We start from the raw sequence: 19,904 nt of genomic DNA, 5'->3' as shown, positions 1-19,904 counted from the left end.
ACATTCATAACTAAGTACAATGAACTCTATATATCCAATGGATACTTATTTGTTAGAATTCTTAAAATAAATTGAATTCAAATTGAATTTTCCTAAAGAAAAAGAGAGTTTATTGGCTTAGATACCTAAAAGATTCATTTATGACTTCATGTATGGATGCACCTATGTGTTTACCCAGTGTTGTAGTTAATGATGTCTTGGTATTTTTGCCACGTATCTCTATACCTTCTCTTTTCTCTATTGACTTGATTCTCAAGCAAATGCTCTATGTGTAGTAGAGGAAGTATGCTCTACAAGTTCTAGACATATGTCTTGTTAGACTAGCAATCCCAATAGAAATGAAAGCTTTTTCCTCAATAGATGCATCAAAAGTTTCTAGCTAATGTAGAAAAGTCTAGCTAGAGCTACTGCCTATGCATAAAACTCTGTGGCCAGGAAAATGAATATGTTAACTCATCAGACTTGGCTCACATGACCCATCTTTGGAACTGGGGAGACTATGATTAGTTCTGCCCAAACCACAAAGTCTGGGAACAAATGGTGGGAGGAAATAGTGAAATAGTTCCCCAAAGAAACATCTATAGATTATTAACAGAAGGAAGAATGGATGGGGGACAGGCAAATAAATACACAGACATTGACCACTGATACAGGATCAGACAAGGAGTTGGAAGTCCAGAGAGACTGCAGCCTGACCAGGCCAGTCCCCACTTAGAGTTACCCATAGTCATCCTGGAGGAAACACATGGAAGAGTTCTGAGGCATGTGCCCTCTTAAAATCCTAGCTAGCTATGGACTAGTCCATTTAGGGGGTAGGGGAATAGGTCCCTAAAGATAATACAATAATACTTATTTCATTTTTTTCTTTTAATTTTTACTTTATTGTAATTAGTTTTTTACCTGATCCATTATTTGGATCCTCTACATTCCTGCTATAAGTGAGACCATCCAGTATTTTTCTTTTTCTTTCTGACTTATTTCACTGAGCATGATCCCTTCCAGCTCCATCCATGTTGCTGCAAATGGCATGAGTTTATCTTTTTTGATTGCTGAGTAATATTCCACTGTATATATGTACCACATCTTCTTGATTCAGTCATCTATTTTTGGGAATTTGGGTTGTTTACATAGCTTACCTATTGTAATCAGTGCTGCAGTAAACATTGGATAATACATGTTTACTGTTAATGTTTTTGTGTCCTTTGAATAATACAATAATTCTTATTTCTTCATACCTAGAAAATTAAAACATAATTTTCTAAGGGACCTGAGAAAGTAGAATTTTCTCTTAAATTGAAACATTTGTCTCTCTTAAGGATCAGCTGTGTACTATGTCTCTATATTAATAAAAGAGTTAGACTCAGAAACATAGCCTGGATTTCCCACTTCTTAGTTTGGCACCTTGTCTTTCTTGGCAAATCATTTAATCTCTTGGAATCTCCCTGATCAGGAAGATGGAGATAATATCTCTATTTTTTGTTTTGTTTTGTTTGTTTCTTGGAGGGGGGTGTGGTTTGTTTATTTCTGAAGATAGAATGAGTTATTCCTTACCACAGTGCTGGTACCTTGGAAGAACTCACTAAAATGGAAGCTTTGTATTTCCAGGTGCAGACAAAAAAATTTCAATTTAGACTAGAGAAACATGCACCTAATGTGAACCAGAAAAGATAACTATTTTTCTCTTAGCAGATCTATAGCTTAGTTAATAGATTTCCTTCATTCTCCGGCCACATGATCCCTTACATTTGTGGAGCACTTGAAATGTTCTCACTATTTTTGGCATTTTGTGTGTTGTTGTATAAGCTAACATGCATTAAGCACCTAGATACCCCACTACTTTTAATACTTAATGTGCATTAGTTCATTTATTCATCATAACAACATTAAGATGTAGAACTATTATAATCCACATTTTATATATGAAGAAATTGAGGTCCAAAATAGATGAGTAATTTACTCATATTGCATTGCTGAGAAGAATAAAAAAATGATGTAATCTGAGCCATGGAATCTCTACTACTTCATCCAGTAAAATAGTGACACTTGTAGTATTTAAGTGCATTGAACAGATGTGCCAACTACATATTTATTGGCTCAAATAACTAAAAAAGGCCCAAACAGGCAACTTGCTGAAGGTCATGCAGCTAGTTAGTGAAAGAGTCCAGCATAAATTGGACAAACAGAACATGCTCCATAGTTTGGCCCAAACCTAGTATTCCCCAGAATAACATTTTCTCCTCTCTAAAAATAAGCAGCCTCAGCACCACTCATCCTTGTGGCCAAGGCTAACTTATGTCGGTACCTTGTGATTTTTCTGTCCTTTCCTTCCTCTCTCCCTCCTCACCTTCGTTCATTCATTTCTTCCTCTTCCTTCCTCCTTATTACTTACATATTAAAAATTATCTGTGTTATAATTTCTCTATTATACTTACAATGTATGTGTGTGCACATTTATTAGCCAGATATAATCTATTTATCTGCTTGTTGAGGGAAAGGATGGAGTTTTCCCAGTATGAATGTCTCCTCAACAGTGCACTATTTGTGTATGCAGACACAGTGGCATGTCTACTGCAAGAAATACTTCCTGTTAGAGCATTTTTCTTTTGGTAAGATGCAGCATTCAGGAAGATCTGATTTGTGTGACGTGGTTAATTTTTAAATGATCGAGTTCTTTACAATTTTGTAAATTAACAAAATTATGCCTATGAAACACTTCCCTTCTTCCATCTGCCCCTCAATCTGGAAAACCAACATTTCGAGGAGGCTTGGGATTTAGGCACATCCCTAAACATCTCTAAATGCAGTCAACCAACACATATTTATTGAGTGTCAGGGGCATTCAGAGCTCTATGGGAGTGGACAGGCCCATTAACACCATGGTCACAGAAGGCAAGGGCTTACAGTCTAGTTGGTGAACCAGGAACAATGTCACAGGAATGTGACCAAGTGCGACAGTCACTGCTGTGAGCTCACAGCACAGAGAGCCCCCAGAGAGGTTAGGAATTATCACTCTCTGGGTTTAAATCCTGTCTCAACCACTGAATAGTTCTGTGGACTCCCTTTTTTTTTTTTTTTTTTTTTTACTGTAAAATGAGGTTAATATAGTACTGATCACACAGGACTTTTGTGAAGACCAAAATGAAATAAAAGAATATATATAGAGTAGTTAGAACAGTGTTTAGCACATAGTAAGCATTTTGCAAATGTTAGCTCTTATTTTTATTTTCATATTCTCTATGGTCTACAACTACCCAAAATATTTCACAGAAGAAGCAAATCTTGACTGGATCTTGTCTACCTTCATCAGTAACTTATTTCAAGGTCTCAAGTATATAGTAAGCACATAGTAGGTGACTATGGTTTACACTAAGAAGTTAAAATAGGGCAGTGCCTGGCAACAAGGTCCATCTGCATGCTAACAAGTCATTGACATCACTTCCCCTTCCTCCTACCCACATTAATTTGTAGCACCTGCTCCTCTCTGTAGACATCACCTCCTCCAATCCCCGCCACCCAGAAGGAGGCCTCTTCATGGGTTCTTTAGCCAGCGCAGCTCACCTAATCCTTACATCCAGCTGGCTGCTGGATTCTACATCCCAGGAGCCTACCACATCCTAACTGGAATCCTGAGATGCATTGGGGGCATTTGGGGTGATCGGTGCCCTAACAGTAAGCTGGAATCTGTGATGCACTCTATCCTTTTGGTGCCTGGAGTTTTTGGGTGGTGTGAGGGAAGCAGCTTAAAGACTCCAGGAGAATGAATTTCTCAGTACTTCTCGGGGGAGGAATGAGAACTCTCTTTTCTTGGCCAGCTCTTTTATTTCTATCTTTACCTTTTGACCAGGAGAATCAACTACATCTCAAGAAACACAGTGGGAAGGGGGTGGGATTCAAAACAGCCCTCTCCCTCCCTTGGGTATCCTCACCAAAATGTCCACTTCCTGTTCCCTCTTTTATTCACATCATACAACTTGTGGGTGTGGACTGCTTGTCACATCAGAGTGTTTTCAGCCTCAGCTCCTCCTGCCTCAGAGCTGCAAAGTACCAGGCAGCTAAAGACAATAATAGCAACAAGAAGTGACAGTTACTGACGACATCTATGTGTGGAGATGCTGGGCCACTGTCTTCCAATGCTACATCTCATTTAATCTTCACACATGGCTCATCTTATAGAGAGGCAGCTGAGATTCCCAGGGTTCATGCAACCAGCTCCAGGACTCAGCAAGGGAGAGTAAGGGAGTTGGAATCTGACCTGACAGCTCTGCTTAGCACCTGCAGAAGTCTGCAAGCTCCTCTGTTCCTGCATCCAATCTAAAGACCATGCAGTTGTTCACTGAGGCTTATTCAGGAGACAAAACTTAGTAATTCTTGGTTGACACCAGTAATAAGGATTTGTTCTACCACACAAAGAAAAATGAGAAACTGGGGGCCTAAGCTAGAGGCTGCCATGGGGCTTCATGTGGAGCAGTTTATAAGACCAGCATTGGGTTCAAGACGAACATTGGGTCTGATTCCTCTTTCTGTAAGCTTCTTCTTACTCACAGCAGCTGACTTCTCTTGCTTGTGGTTTCTACATCTGCACAGACTCATCTCAGAGCTTCCTCTCAGAACCCAGGTCATTACACTCTCCCTAGTGGGCCTGCTGTTGGACAGGCTAAAATGTCCTGATCAATTACTCTCCAGGCCTAGGTGTCCCTACCAGATACCATCGGATCATCCATAAGGTTGCCAGAGTTGGACCCTGGGCCCAGTCAGCACTGGCAGGGCAGCAGGATGGCAGGGACAATATGTGAAAGGTGGGCACAAGCATCGTGCCAAGTCCCAAAAGACTGCAGGCTGCCTTCAAGGGAACTAGTATATCCTTCTGATTCATCACAAAGTCTTCAGAGAAAGACACACCTGAGGTTGGATCTGGACTCTGAGGCTTATTACCTGTGAGAATCCAGGTGGTCTTTCCAGTGCTCAGTTTCCTCTTCTGTTAAATGATTATAACAATAACACCTACCTCAGTTGCAAATGAAATGTCAGCAGAGCCTTTGTGTAGGATATATGCATAATGACTATGATTGTTGATATTGTTAATAAAGTGGACTTACAACTTCTTTTGAACAAATTATAGAGATTTATTTGTGGACAAAATAGCATGGTGGTTAAATACTGAAGCTCTGCAGGCAGTGTGCCTTTGTTTAAATTCTGATTCTACATGTACTGGCTAGGTTATTGGGAAAGTTATCTAAATTTACATCTCTCAAATGGGAACAATATCGAATTCAGAGAGTTAATGTAAGAACTTTTGTCCTTCTGCCTGTTCTGCTCCCCGCTCTGGCTCTGGTGAATTCTCTCACCCTCCCACGCTTCTGACTGTACCCAGTGCATGTATAAACAAACAAACAAATAAATAAATAAATAAAATACGTGCCTCTTTAAAAAAAAAGAAAGAAAAGAATTTAAAAAGCAGGAAAGAAGGAATAAGGAAGGAAGCAAGAGGGAAAGAAAGGGTACTTATTAAAACTTAGCAGAGTCTTGCACATCATTCATAACTGTGGCTGTGATTTTTATTGACCTTACAGGGTCTGCTAAGCATAAGGATGAGATGCAAGAAGTTTCAAGTTGTAAATGAGACATGAATTTTGTTCTCAACAATTCAAGTTCATTGTTGAGAGAAACAGAAACAGTTGAATGTGATTTCATTTCAACCCACTTCACCATATTAGTGCTTAGGTTTCAAGTAGAATTACATTTATAAAGAAAACAAACCCACATAAGAAAAATCAAAGTTAAATGATACTCTGTTTCCCAGAGCATGCCTCCAGAAGAATCCAGAGAGCTGGAGAAGTCTTGATTTACTGTCCCCAAGCAGGCCCCTCCATCAGCATATGGGGCAGATCAATTCCTGGTTATGGGACTGGCCTGTTTAGAGAGCTGGCAACAGGTTTAGGCTGACAGTCAAAATGATGACTGTTACCAAAACTAATAGCTTTATTGCTACTAGATGAAAAACCCCTCATTTTGGTATCACATTAGAAATTCCAAGATGTTTATACAAAATATGACAGCCACTCAAAGTATTTCCATCTGGGGAATCAGATACCAGTCTTTAATGAGAAGATAAAGATTTTTTTCAAAAGCATATTAACAAATGTCAGAATAGCAAAATGAAAGAAACCTCACTTTTTTGGCAGCCAATGGGGTGGTAAGTTTTGTGGAAATTTTATATCCTGTCCTCATTGGCCCCACCTGCCTCAGAACTGGGTGCTGGTAGCAATTTGTCCTGTCTGCTCATTCTGCTCATTTGCCTTTGAAAGAAGAATGAAGTAAAACTAAAGGGGTCTGAAGTAGGCATAGCAGCCACATTCTTGATGCCAGGCACTGTGCTCAGTACTTACCTTGTATCTGCCATTAAACCCTGCTGTCCCTTTTTGAAAGTGGTTACTTTCACAAGTAACCACTTTTGTGCTTTTTCACAAGCAAGGAAACTGACTGTCAAAGGGGATATAATATGTCCCAAATCCACACAGCTGGAAGTGACAAAATCAGAAATGACATTGAGGTGTGTATATTTGTGTACATGCACACAAATCATATGATTCCAATGTAAAAATGCACTGCCCCCTTTCTTCAATAATGTTTTATGAACACCTATCCCAGAGTTCCTAATAAGCAATGTCTAATGTCCACCAAATCTACGGCATGTAATATAGACATTTTCCCAGGACCAGCCACTCAATGTACAAATAGCTGGTAACTATCCACTTTTATTCAAAAATGATAGACAATGATATAGGTAAGATCCAGCCACAGTTCTTTAAGTTTTACAAATGTAGGCACACACACACACACACACACACAGTGGAGACATGGCTATAGTTCACCATGTGGCCTATGTGAGCCTCTTGCAAAAATCCAAGAAAGAAATTATGGTGGCTTGGACAGGTCAATGTCAGTGGGGTAATGAAAAGTTGTCAAACTCTGGATCTATTTTGAAAGTAATTCTAGAGATAATTGCTGTCTGACAAGGTGTAGCATGTAAGAGAAAGAAAAAAGTCAAGAATACAATCAGAGTTGTTTTTCCCACCTTGAACAGTTGGAAGAATGGCACTATCCCTCTCTTAGGTGAGAAGACTACTGAAAGAGAGCAGGTACTAGGCATTGAGGTTTAGACATAGATGCTTGAGATGCGTGTTAGTCACAGAAGTGGGGATATAGATTAGAGAGCTGGAATACATGCTGGCACTCAGGGGGAGGCCAGGAATGCAGATAGGAATCATATGATTCCAATGTAAGGAAGCACTGCCCCCTTTCTTCAAAGTCAAACTTATACAGATTAGAGAGTAGATGAGGTCATGGAGGAACTCTGATTTCAAGGAACAAACAGTCTATTAGAGGAAACAGACATCATTGAGTCACACAAATAAATCAACCTAGACTGATAACTAATGGGAAAGGAAATTGCATTTTTTTTTTTTGAGGGACACAGGGATATAGCAGCTCCAATCCTAAAGATATAAGAAGGAGAGGGGCATCTATATAAAAGAAGAACATGGTTATGTGTTCAAAAAATAACCAGAACCACAGGGTAATAGTGAGAAATGAGTCTGGAAAATAAGAGTAGAAATTAATGATGGAGGACATTGATGGCCAATAGAAAGAGTTTGGATTTATCCTGTGAGCAGTGGGGAGACATTAAGGTAGGTGATTTACGTGATTGAAACCTCAAAAGGCAAGGCGCTCTTGAGGTTGAAAGGGCAAGAGATGCAAAATTACAGGGAAGCAAGGAGGAAGGAGAGGAAGAAATGTACTGGAAGACATTTGAGAAGAAATGCAAGTCGCAAAAGTTGCCAAAATGTTAAATATACATAACTAAATGTGATCAGTATTACTGCTTTGAGAAGAAGATTGGAGAAGAGGTCTAGATAGGGAATGCAAAGGGCACATTGAAGAACAGCCATCACTGAAGCACTGTAACAGAAATAGCTGAAAAACAACTTAAAGGTCCATCAATAAGAGACTGATTAAATAAACTGTAATAATGTCCATGCAAGGGAACACTCTTCAGTGATTAAAAGAGATGATGTATATCTGCATTCATTGGCATGAAAGGAACATACAATTTATTGTTGCAGAAAAAATACAAACTGTGAAACAGTATTTATCATTAACCCCATTTATCAAAATGGTAACTTTAAAATATATGTGTGTGTATACACACATATGTTATATGTGTATGTTATATATGTGTATATGTGTACACACAAATATATACATGTTTAGAGAGATCTTTGTTATTATGTTAGTCTAAGTGTCAATGATGGTTTTCTCTAGATAGCAGGATTTGGTGGTGCCTTGTTTATTTATTTGGGGTGAGGGCAAATTTCTCTTTCTGTCTTTCTGGATGTCATGAATTTCCTGCCTTAACTTTATAGTAGTTTAAACAACAGACAATGCAAATTTCCTAAGGAAGTACACTAAGCAGGTGTTCTTAGAAGGCAAATATGACCCTAGGTCAACAGTGAGAGCAGGTGTTAATCTGGTTCAGTGGACCCCTCCCTGGGGTCTTGGGCATGTCCCTGAGGGAACTTAGGGCTGGAGCATGGGGAGGGAAGCCTGAGGAAGTATGCTCTGGTGATCATTGACCTTCTCCCCTCTTCCAGGGTCTTCCTGAGAGCTATCAACAAGTTTGCAGAAATCATGAACCAAAAGTTCCTGGAACACATGAACTTTGAGTTTCAGGTGAGTGTGAGGCATCAGATGCACCCTTAAGTTCCTCTAGCAGGACTGCTCTGGCATTTGGACCAATTGATCCTTTACCCACACACACACAACCAAATGACACATAAGCTATACCAGTGTCTGTGGGAGCTTCCACAGAAGAGTGTGGCCAGGTTGGAGAGTACTCAGGGTTTGCAACCATGCCTTATTAAATAATCATCAACAGTGCAAATAAGACTGTATAAGACTGTATAATGTATCCTGTGCTGAAGAGGTGGCTTGCATTCATTCATTATCAGGGTAGATGCTACCTTTTAAAAACATCATAATTTCTTACTTTTCAACTGATGGGAGCCTAGAAATAAAGTTCACTAGTACATCTCAGTGATTTCCTGATTCCTCCAGAAGCAAGACCAGGGGCCTCTGTGAGACTTGTGGATCTCAAAGCATGTCCCTGCAGCCAAGAGAAGAGAACATGCACCCCAGGCCCAGGCAAGAAGAAACAATTCTTTTAAGATGGTTACTTTTGTCAAAAAAGTGAAGGAAAACTCCTCCAAAGGGGATCCCTTCTCCAAGGAAGTTCTAGACCCCAAGGATCTCTTTCAGTGCAAGCTTTGGAAGTAGCCAGTGAGCTGGGGCAATAGCATTTTCTACTCACTCATCTGGGGCCTTGAGATCCTATCTGGTCTTCACTGAGCAACCTCAGGCAAAGCCCGAACTGCCCCCATGCCTCAGTTGAATCATCTATAAAATGTTCACAGCACCTACCCTGTCTACCTCACAGGGCTCCTTCTGAGCTGGAATATGCCAAGACAAATTCACTTGCAAGGGCCCACCAATTTCCCTTCAAATTCTTCGTCCTTCAAGAGGCCTCCCCTGACTGACACTTCTCTGAGGGGCCCCCCATGGCCTCGGATCATTAGATATTGCCATTCAGCCTGTTGCAGTTTCTTCATAGCACTAAATGTTACTTGAAATTATTTGTCTCTCTACACTCACACTCCTACAGAACATAAACTTTATGAACACAAAGTCCTTGAATTCACAGACTCTGTTCTCTACGCCTGGCACGTAATAAGTCTCCTTGGGGAGTTGGGACTTGGGCTGAGGTCTGGTAGACACACCTAACTGGAGAATACCAGCCCATAAGTATATGATGAACATTATCTTTGAACAAGATTCTCTCACTTAATTCAAGTCAGGCATCTGAACTCCAACAATGACAATGAGAGGAACAGCAACTGCCATTACCTGACATATGCAAATCTTACAAGAAGCAGTTTGTGGGCATCTCTTCCCTGCAAGTTAGTCTCTACTGTCATGTTTTCAGCTGGTAGTCACACTGTGTGTCAGAGAAGAGTTGGGACTGGAGTTCATTGGTGGCAAAACTGATACCCACAGACCACCTCGCAGGGAGCTCACTGCTGTCAGAGTCCTGGAGAGAGCTAAAAACCTTTGACATGGGAACAAAACATGTCACTTTGGCAGTTTGAATCAGAAGTGTAGGAACCGCTTTCACATGTGATCCAGATACTCACATGTTCTGGTTACACGTGTGTTCAGGGAGGTTCCTAAGTTCATTGCTGTTATGGAGGAGCAGCTTGGAATGACATACTGAGGACCATTGGCAAGGCAGGTGGGGCCATAAAACTGCTGGCTGGTTTATTCATCTCTTTCCACAGGTATAGGCAATACAGCCTCAGACCTGCTTTCCACATTCTGGCTCTCCTTGGTGGCCCTAGGCAGAAGGGGTACATTCCAAGAGAAGTTCCACTCTAGTCCTTCATGCCATTCTTTTAGGTTTTTTTTCCACATTTTATTTAAATTTTATTTTTTATATTCCCCATATAATTATAACCCCCTTATTTTGACCCTAAGCCCTCCTTTCCCTACCCCCCCATAGTGTGTCTCTGGTTCATAGTTGTTTGTTGATTTTGATATTTTCTTTCTTATAGTTATTCTTTTTCCTGGTCCCTTATTTAAGTTTTCTAGATTCCTGCTATGAGTGAGACCATCCGGTATTTTTGTTTTTCTTTCTGGCTTATTTCGCTGAGCATGATCCCTTCCATCTCCATCCATGTTGCTGCAAATTGCATGTGTTTATATCTTTTTGAATGCTGAGTAATATTCCATGGTGTATATGTACCACATCTTCTTGATCTAGTCATCTATTTTTGGGCATTTGGGTTGTTTCCAAAGCTTAGCTCATTCTTTTAGGTTTTATCCTGTCTTCCTGAAAAAAGGTCTGCATCTGAGAGATGCCCAGAAAAATAGAGTTGTGCATTCAGAAAGTCTGAGCTTATGAGCTGAGTGATATTAGGCAAATTACTTTACTTCTCTGTGCTTCACTTTTCTCAACATCACATTAGGTCAGTGATAGCTTCTTCACTGGATAGTTGTGAGGTTTAAGTTAATTAATTCCTGTAAAGCATGTGGAACAATGCCAGGGACATGGTGGCTAGATAATAAATATTAGCTCTTTATAATTATCATTTTGATGAGGAGGAAGATGACCCTAAATGTGTGGGGGTTGGGAACTCAAATGTCAGTCCTCCATAAATAGGGCAGTAGGGAGTCACCTTTCTGGTCAATGTGACATTGCCTAGGGCTATCACATCCACAAGAGTTTGTAAAAAAGAAAAGTAGTCAACTTTATAAAATGAAAGAAGTCTCTTTTTTCTAAGGAGACTTTCACAGATACATATTGAAAAGTAGTCAAAAACAAGATCATTTTTCAACCTTATCTTTGCTCTCCCACCTGCCCCTCACCCTGTGTGAGAATGGATTTGTTCTCTGTACCCTGCCTGGAACATGCCTTGTTTCCTTCTTATGGTTTCATTAATTATGCATTTAATATCAGCAGGGACAGCATCCATCAAAAAGCGCTGCTGGCCTTGGCAGCTGCTGTCCAAAGGAGGGGCAGATGCAATGAGATTATCCCTAATATCTTTTCCGGAACTGTGGTTTTATGATTCAAAGGGCAGAAAGCGAGGAGCTCTGTGGGAGCCACTCTGTAGGTGACAAGACCTGAGAATTACAAAAATGACATTTTCTGCTTGGGGCTAAAATAATTTGTATTCCCAAGCCCTGTTCAGGATGCTGGACATTTGTCTTCCCACATTTGCATGAAAGATTTTAAATTCAACTCAGCTTGTTTAATAACAATTCTCATGGGTCGAGGCTAGTATATTTTAAGAAATACAGAAGCAAAGCAGAACGCAGCCTTGCCTTCAAAGATCATGGAGTCCCCCCAAAAGGCTGTAAAAGCATATTCTATCATCCAAGCTTTTGAAGGTGACTAAACATTGTTAGCCATCTATTAGGGCTATGATCCTTATCATAACCCTGTTAGGTTGGGATGTACCCATTTTTAGCGGTAAATGAACTGAGCTTCAGAGAAGTGGTTGACTTTTCTGTTAAAAATCATCCAACTGCTAAGTGTGGGGATGCTGGGATTTAACCCCAGACCTATCTACAAAGCCCACGCTTTCCAGTCTTCTGAACTGTCTCTTAGAAACAATGTTCCTTTAAATCTAGGATATTGCTCTATTTAGCTCAGAAATGCTATCTTCTGCCCTTGCTAATTTTTGCCAGCACAGAGATAGAGTGCTCTGTGACTATCAGAGGATTAGACTCTCCATGCTGAAAACTCTTGGTTGGCCCAGGAATCATTGGTTACACTTAGGGTGTGCTCTTTGGCCCCTGGAAAATTGTTTCCGTCTGTCTGTTTAGACAGTTGTCTGATGACTGCTAAGATTGTTCTCTCCTGGGGAAGCTCTGATGGGCTCCTTGTTTGGTAATTCCGACCTTGGCCTTGAGTCATTTCTGGATCAGTTTTGGGCATTAGTTCACCTTGGGTCATTTTGAACCTACTCTGGAAAGCCTGTGAAATGAGAAGCTTCCAGAATATTCTCAGCCATTAGTGAAAGAATGAAAGTAGGTTTGGTCTTTGTAATAGAAAATGTGGCAGAAAGGGTGAGAAAAGGAGCAGACATAGAGTGAGCAGGAAGATGGTAATGTACGTAGGGACAGCCTCTTCAACTCTTCCTGCCTCAGCTCAAGGTCCCCACACAACCTTTGGCCTGACTTCCTAAGCTGAGTCCATAGCTGGAACTTTCTGCTCCCAGAATCAACAGCTTCACTAGAGTGGTTTTGGCCGCTGTGTCTCTGCTCCTCAGGAGAGGGCACACTCTGCCTGTGCAGCAACACCACATGCACAGGGGGCTTTTATTTTCATTTGGAATTTGGGTAAAGCATAATTCAAGTCCATTGACAATGAATCCTGTAGGATCAAAAATCCTTGATCTCCCTGCTGTAAAGGCTGTAAATTATCAGCTGAACCAGTGGGAATCTTAGCCAATAACAAAAGAAAAAGAAAGTGATTTTAGCAGAAGAGCAGAGTAGGTACAGAACATGAGTTCTGGAGAGAAATTTGGGTTCTAATGGCACCTTGCCCTCTTGTGGCTGTGTGACCTAGGGCAACTTATTTAATTTCTCTGGGCCTCATTTCCTGATTTCTAAAACGAGGAGACAAATAATAGGAATCTCATAGTTTCTGGGGAAGATTTAACGAGAATATAGTTGGCAGTGCTGGGTTCCTTTAATGAACTCATTCAACAAACATTTCCTGAGCACATGCTGTGTTAGACACAACACTGAACACTGGATATACTATAGTGAATACAAAGATGAGAGTCTTATCTCCCTGATGCTTCTAACCGGTAGAGGCGACAAAAAAATAAGCTAGTTCTGCTTGAGGTATATCATAAAACCCTGTAAACAAGGCGTAATGAGTGAATAATGAGCAGATCCACTTTAGTCCTGGCAAGTTGGGAAGGCTTCCCAGGAAGTAGTCTTTGTTTAACTCACAGAGTAAGGCTGAGCGGTTTACTAGACAGCACTTTCTCTTTAGTCCACATAACTACCCCCCGTTACATATTATTATCCTCATTTTCCAGATGAGAAAACTGAGACAGAGAAACAAGGCAACTCGCCTATGATAATGGTGTTGGTAATTGGAACTAGAATCCTGGAAGGCAACTTTACAGTATCTATGAAAATAAACAACACATACAACAAACAAACGGCAGCAAAATCTGCACAGACACTGTGTCCTGACAATTCCAAACTCTAGGAATGTCTACTACATTATAATTCCTCATGCATAAAGAGGTATAAACAAGAATGTTGATTACAGCACTGCTGCTGAGAAAAGAGTAGTTGGAGTCAAGCTAAATGTCTATAAATAGGGAATTGGTTAAAATTAAAGTGCATCCTTATAGCAGAACACCCTGCAATAATAAAAGAGAATAAGGCGGATCCGTATATGCTAATATAGAAACATCTGCAAGATACATTGATGAAAGAAGAAAAGCAAAGTATAGCAGATTGTTTTTTAAAAGATGTTTACACATTTATTTGTTTATACTTTAGAAATTCTGGAAGGATAGCCAGAAAATCATTAACCACATTGTCTTCTGGGGAATTAGACTAAAGTCCAAGGAAAGATAGAAAATAACTTTTTATTATTTAATCTTTTCCACCATTTAACTTTATTTTCACTGTGTGTGTGTTACATTTATAGTTTTTTGAGAGTTAACTTAAAAGTAACTAAATCTTAATTATACCCACTAGCCTCTGACTTTGAGTGGTTGCCTAATCAATCTGGAACTCATTGTTTACCTCTATAAAATACAGGAGTTGGACCAGGCAATCATTAAGATTTTTTTAGCTCTGACCTCCCAATTGTCCTAAGATTCCAAAATATTAAATTCCCAATGAGAAATCACCCCAACTCTTCCCCAGGGAAAAAGAACCTGTGTGTTTTCCTAATGTTCACGTGATTTCTATGAGTCAACTAAACTGGGCACTTAGTAAAAATGCCACCAGGAAGCTTGGGGAAGAAAGGAAAGAAAAATCTGGGGCCTTTTGAAACAACTGGAGGATATGGGAATAGATAAATATTTTCTGGAGCTCAGCTGTATTCAAACCATTATGCTGAGCATGTCATTAGGAATAGAATAAGACTGGACGCTTGGTACATGTGGAATTTACGATCAGAGAAAAAACAGAACATACAAATTCTCTATAAAGAGTGCCACCAGTCACAGCACCACTCCACTGGGTATTTGGCACCAACAAACCTGTGGTGGATGCCTTTGTGTTTTATCATCTAGCACTTAACAATAGTTCTTCATGGCAGTTATAATTATTTTTGCCATTTTTTTAAGATTTATATATATATATATATATATATATATATGAAACGGGGTATAGGCCAGATGTATGGGAGGGTGAGAGGATTCACCAGAAACAGAGTGGGAACAGAACAGGCAGACTGACTGAAATACACTGCTGAGGGGAGCAGCGGAAAAGACAGGAGAGGTCTGCTGCGCTATGTGGGTATCTCCCCTGCTGGCCGGGTTCAAACCCATGCTGCAGAGGCTGCATGTCAGCCTCACAGGTAAGGGAAGTAAGGCCCAAATAGGTCAAGTAACCCAGCAACTAAGTGATAAAACACCCTGACCAGCAAGATGCTGATTCTTATGTTCTCAACCACTGATGAACTGTCTCAGGAAGTGAGGGAGCAGATGAACTGTCTCAGGAAGTGAGGGAGCAGAAGATCAGGTGCAGAACAGTGGACCCAAGTCTGTGCTTACACTCACTAAGTGCTATTTAAATTAGGAAGGGTTGAGCAGGTTTCAAGAAGGAAGTGGTCTTGAACTGGACTTTAATGGAAGAACAGGACTGAGATGCTACAGGAGTGGGAATCTCTGTGAGCAAATCTGAAGAGGCCAAGATGCTTCTGCTGTATATATAGAGACTTAGCATAGCAGCCACAGAGTAGGATAGCACCCCAGAACAAGCAGTTTATTGAGGAAGAAAACAATGGAAACTGAATGAGACCTGAAAAGCCATTTGGTCCCAATTCTTTAGGACCAAGCGTCAAGGAAGATTGGGGCAGAGGCATGATGAGTGCCTAGCTGCATCTAGGTGTAGCCAATACTCACCTCTTAGGGCATGTCACAGAGCCATTGACCTTAGGCAGAACCTAGCAAGGACTGTGCGGATACATAGGAGAACTATATCTGATTCACTAAAAAATAAGAAGGGCACTCTAACCTAGGATCTGATGGTCCATGAAGATCTTCAAGAAAGGGTATCAAAAGAAAATCAAATCCAATTCCTAAGTATCTACTCAAAGGAACTGAAAACACATGGCTACATAAAAACTTTGCTGTAGAAGTTCAAGTAGTAGTATTTATAATAGCCCCAAAAAGGCAACAATTCAAATGTCTGTTAGTGGATAAATGGATAAACAAAATGTGTTATAGAATACTACTCAACAATAAAAAGAAATGAATTCCTGATACATGGCATGATGAAGCCTGAAACATTATCCTAGGCAAAAGGAGCCAGACAGGAAGGGTCACATGTTATATGATTTCATTCCTGTGAAGTGTCAGAATAAGAAAGTCCACAGTGACAGAGAGTAAATGAGTGGTTATTAGGGTTAAGGGTTATCAGGTTATCAGGATAGGGAGTGTCTTTTTGAGGGTGATGAAAATGTTCTAAAATTAGACAGTGGTGATGATCTTATAAAATATGAAAAATACTGAATTATACACTGTTATTAGATATAATGACATATGAATTATATCTCAATTTTTAAAAAGGAAATCAGAAATGAGGTGAGAGAAAATAAATGTTGAAGCATGAAGTCAAGTAGAATAGAGACTAGCAGGAGATTTGGCTTGATTGGACATGTGTATGTGTTCTCAAATGTGTTAGGGGAACATTTCTGGAATTTTCTAAAAAACTTATATTTTCATATATGTATTTCCACTTGTACCCTGATCTTAGGAAATTCCCCCCAGTTGGGAATTCATTACCTTAAAAATCACCCATTTTATGTCCTATGATGAGGCTTTCCTTATCCTTGCCTTATTGTGTCATACCTTGGTCTTAAATGGAAGGAGGTCTGAGATTTGGCCCAAGAAGCACATTTTCAGGAGCTGACTGCACTGGGCCTCATGAGGAAAGACAATCTGAGTGGCCTGGAGACCTACCGGCAGGTATATTTGGAGAGGGAAGTTTGCTATGGAAGTGAAGGGATTAGAGTCTGATCCCAAAAGTTATGAAAAGCCTTGACAGCACTTTGAAGAATGAAATGATAGGATCCGACTTATTTTAAAAAGATCCTTCTTGTCTCTGTGAGGAGAGTTGACTTTCTGGGGGGCCCCCTCGGTCACCTAGGTATTAAGGTGGATCTTTTGGGCCTGGTGAGATAAAGTTTCAAGAAAAGGATGAGTGTATTCCCCAACAGAATATGAGTTGCACGAGGGCAGGGACTGTGGTTGGGAGCTACTGCCCTGTATGTGGTAATGCATACTCAAAGACTGACCGTGGCATGTGGAAGAGCCCTGAACATCAATCAGAAAACCTGAGTTCACATCCCAGCTCAGTATTAAGCTGAGTAACTTCACAAAATAATCCCTTCAAGTCTCAGTCTCCTCATCTATAAAATGGGACCAAGAATAGCAATCAAGATTTGAGGGCTGAAAAGAGGAATGTAGGGAAAGTGCCTGGCCTGTGGTAAATGTAGAGTGCTGGTTTGCTACTTTCTGACCTGGGAGCCACATGCCTACGTGACAGTAGTCTTTGGGGTAGGGACAATGCCTCTCTCTTACTTTTGATTGTCTGAAATCTTCACTAGACATATTTGAGTAAATGATAAGGAAACTTTATCTCCCAGGGTCCAAAAGAGCCACGTTAGTAATAAGGTGCAATGAGGGGGCCCCAAGAAAGTCAATGCTCCATACAGGGAGTTAAGGATAAAATGTCAGATGATTTATTTAGTTAATGCTACCCCTCCTCTTACTATTCACTGCTTTGAGGGGGCTGGGTGTGTGTGGACTGTGCCCAGCAAAGTTGTTCCCCATCTGTACTTTGCAAGCTCTTGACATCTAGTAACAATTGTCCATGAGCACCCAAGGGGTCATTTGCTTTGGTGCCGAAGAAATCACTGGTACCTTATTGTTGTACCAAAAAGAACAGTAATAAGGCTAACAGGTGTTCTTGAACTCTTACTGAGATCCATGCCCTCTAAACATCTCATGTCATCTTTTCTGCAGTTCTCTGCAGTGGGTATCCCTTTTGTGGATGGGTCCACTGAGGTTCAATAATGCCTTTGTTTAGGTTTCCATCTCTGGTTATCTTTCGCCTCTCGGCATCATAAGCACTGTGTTGTAGCTCCTGGAGGGCTCCTTATGTGCTGAGCCTTTCTCTGGCTCTGTTTTATCACAGGCCAGTAGAGTGGGTTCTGTGTCAGTACTGTGCATTTAATACCAACAGATCAAGTAAATGTGAAAATGATGGCCCATCTATGCAAAAACTGAGTCTTCAGTGGTTCTTGAACTTCAGCAAGCACTGCAATCACCCCAGTGCTTGCAAACATACAGAATCTGGGTCCCATCCCTAGTCTGATCAAGTAGGTCTAAGTCTAGAACAGAGAATTTTTCTGACAGGTTCTTGGGTGATACCAACACTGCTGTCCAGAGACAGCACTTTGAAACCACTAAGCTAAGAGGAAGGAGAAAGCAAAATATTCTAAGACAGAATGGACTTCAGGCTGTTCCTCTGAGCTATTGAGTGAATTAGGGAAGACTTTCAAAGAGGCTGAGAGTCCTTGAAATAGCCACATCCCCTCTAATTCTAGGGCAAAGGAACCAGCTCACCAGGGCACCCAGCTGGGGCAAGTTATTTGTCTTTCAAAAAACAAAATGAAGCACACAAAAAAAATAAAGTCCTAAACTCCTCCTCATCCAAATCCTGTTGTCAGAGAGGGGACATGGTCAGCGCCTGGAGAAATCTAGCCATTGTCCTCGCTTTGGCTGGGATTTCATTTCAGAGTCAGTGCCAGTTAGAAAATTGCAGTGCATGGAATTAAACTGGTTCTGCCTCTGTCTTCTGCCATCTTCATAAATTATTCACCTTACCCAGCATTTAATATGCCTTCCCACTTCAGACCTCTCCATGACTGCTCTCCTCTCTTTCATTTACAGCTGTGGAACAACTATTTTCATCTGGCAGTGGCTTTTATCACTCAGGATTCTCTGCAGCTGGAGCAGTTTTCGCATGCCAAATACAACAAAATCCTGAATAAGTAGGTTGCATGTTTGGATCTCCTGAAGGGGAGGGCGTGGGAGGGCTTCATAAGCTGCTCTGAGATGGTGCCTAAAGCAGCGTTGTTTGTTCCTTCTAGGTACGGGGACATGAGACGGCTAATTGGCTTCTCCATCCGTGATATGTGGTACAAGCTTGGTGAGTAGGTACACATGGCCAGACAGACACATCTGCACATGCCAAGCTCCTTCTTAAAGACCATCTGTTAGAGGGCCACAGGGGTTTCAGCAGTGGGAGCCTGAAATAACAGTTTATTGCTGTGTGCACCCCGGGTCTTTAATAACTGCCTGATGAGATAGGGTGCTCACTCCCACCCCCCAATCCCCAAACAGCTGTGGATCTGCTTCTGCCTGATGCTCCTAAGGGGTTAAGAAGCCAAGTTGGAATTTATAAGGACTGCTGTGCATATCCTCACGTGTCACAGGCTTGCTTGCTGCTGATTGGGCCTTCCTGCATCCTGCTGCTTGCATTATGCTTTGCACCACAGAAGGCCTGCCAACCTCATGGGGATGAACTGGTTCTGTGGAAGGTGAGAGTCTTCTGTGACATGAATTAAGCTGGAAGGTGACCCCAGAAGCTGTCCCTGCCTCTGTGAGCTATAGGAGTCATATGTGAGCTGTATGGTACCTGTAGGATGAAAGAAACAGGCATGGAATCAGGGTCTGAACTGAGTCAGGTCTGTGGTAAGGAGACCTTATTAAATCTTCACATCACCTCCTGCAAGATGGAAAACTTTCCCTCTACTAATGTAGATCAGAATACTCAGAAGAAGAAAATAGCTTGCTTGAGATCTAACAGCTGCAAGTCTCAGAACTTGATTTTGATTCCAGAAGGATTAGAGCCACATAACTTGCCCAAGGCCTGAATCCCGTCCCATCAATTTATGCTGAAAGGATGGATGGATGGAAATATGGGGAGTGGATGGATGGTGGTTGTATGGACAGATGAATGTTTGAATAGTAATGAGTAATGAGGTGTTTTTACCTTTGGTTTTTGATTGCCCTCCTTGA

General features: G+C 40.9%; 1 protein-coding gene across 1 annotated transcript in view; it reads left to right on the top strand.

The window, feature by feature from the left end:
- DOCK2 (dedicator of cytokinesis 2) overlaps positions 1–19,904 on the top strand; it is a gene marked incomplete at both ends in the record, with an annotated part of 397,682 nt that overhangs the window by 311,737 nt on the left and 66,041 nt on the right. The window contains 3 exons of the mRNA XM_084243050.1: positions 8,652–8,730; positions 18,774–18,874; positions 18,974–19,032. Coding sequence (XP_084099176.1) covers positions 8,652–8,730; positions 18,774–18,874; positions 18,974–19,032 — 239 coding nt within the window. The remainder of the gene's footprint in view (positions 1–8,651; positions 8,731–18,773; positions 18,875–18,973; positions 19,033–19,904) is intronic.

This window comes from Talpa europaea, assembly GCF_964194135.1.
Source record: "Talpa europaea genome assembly, chromosome: 9".
Lineage (NCBI taxonomy): Eukaryota > Metazoa > Chordata > Mammalia > Eulipotyphla > Talpidae > Talpa > Talpa europaea.
This window is presented reverse-complemented; position numbering and strand designations above follow the sequence as displayed.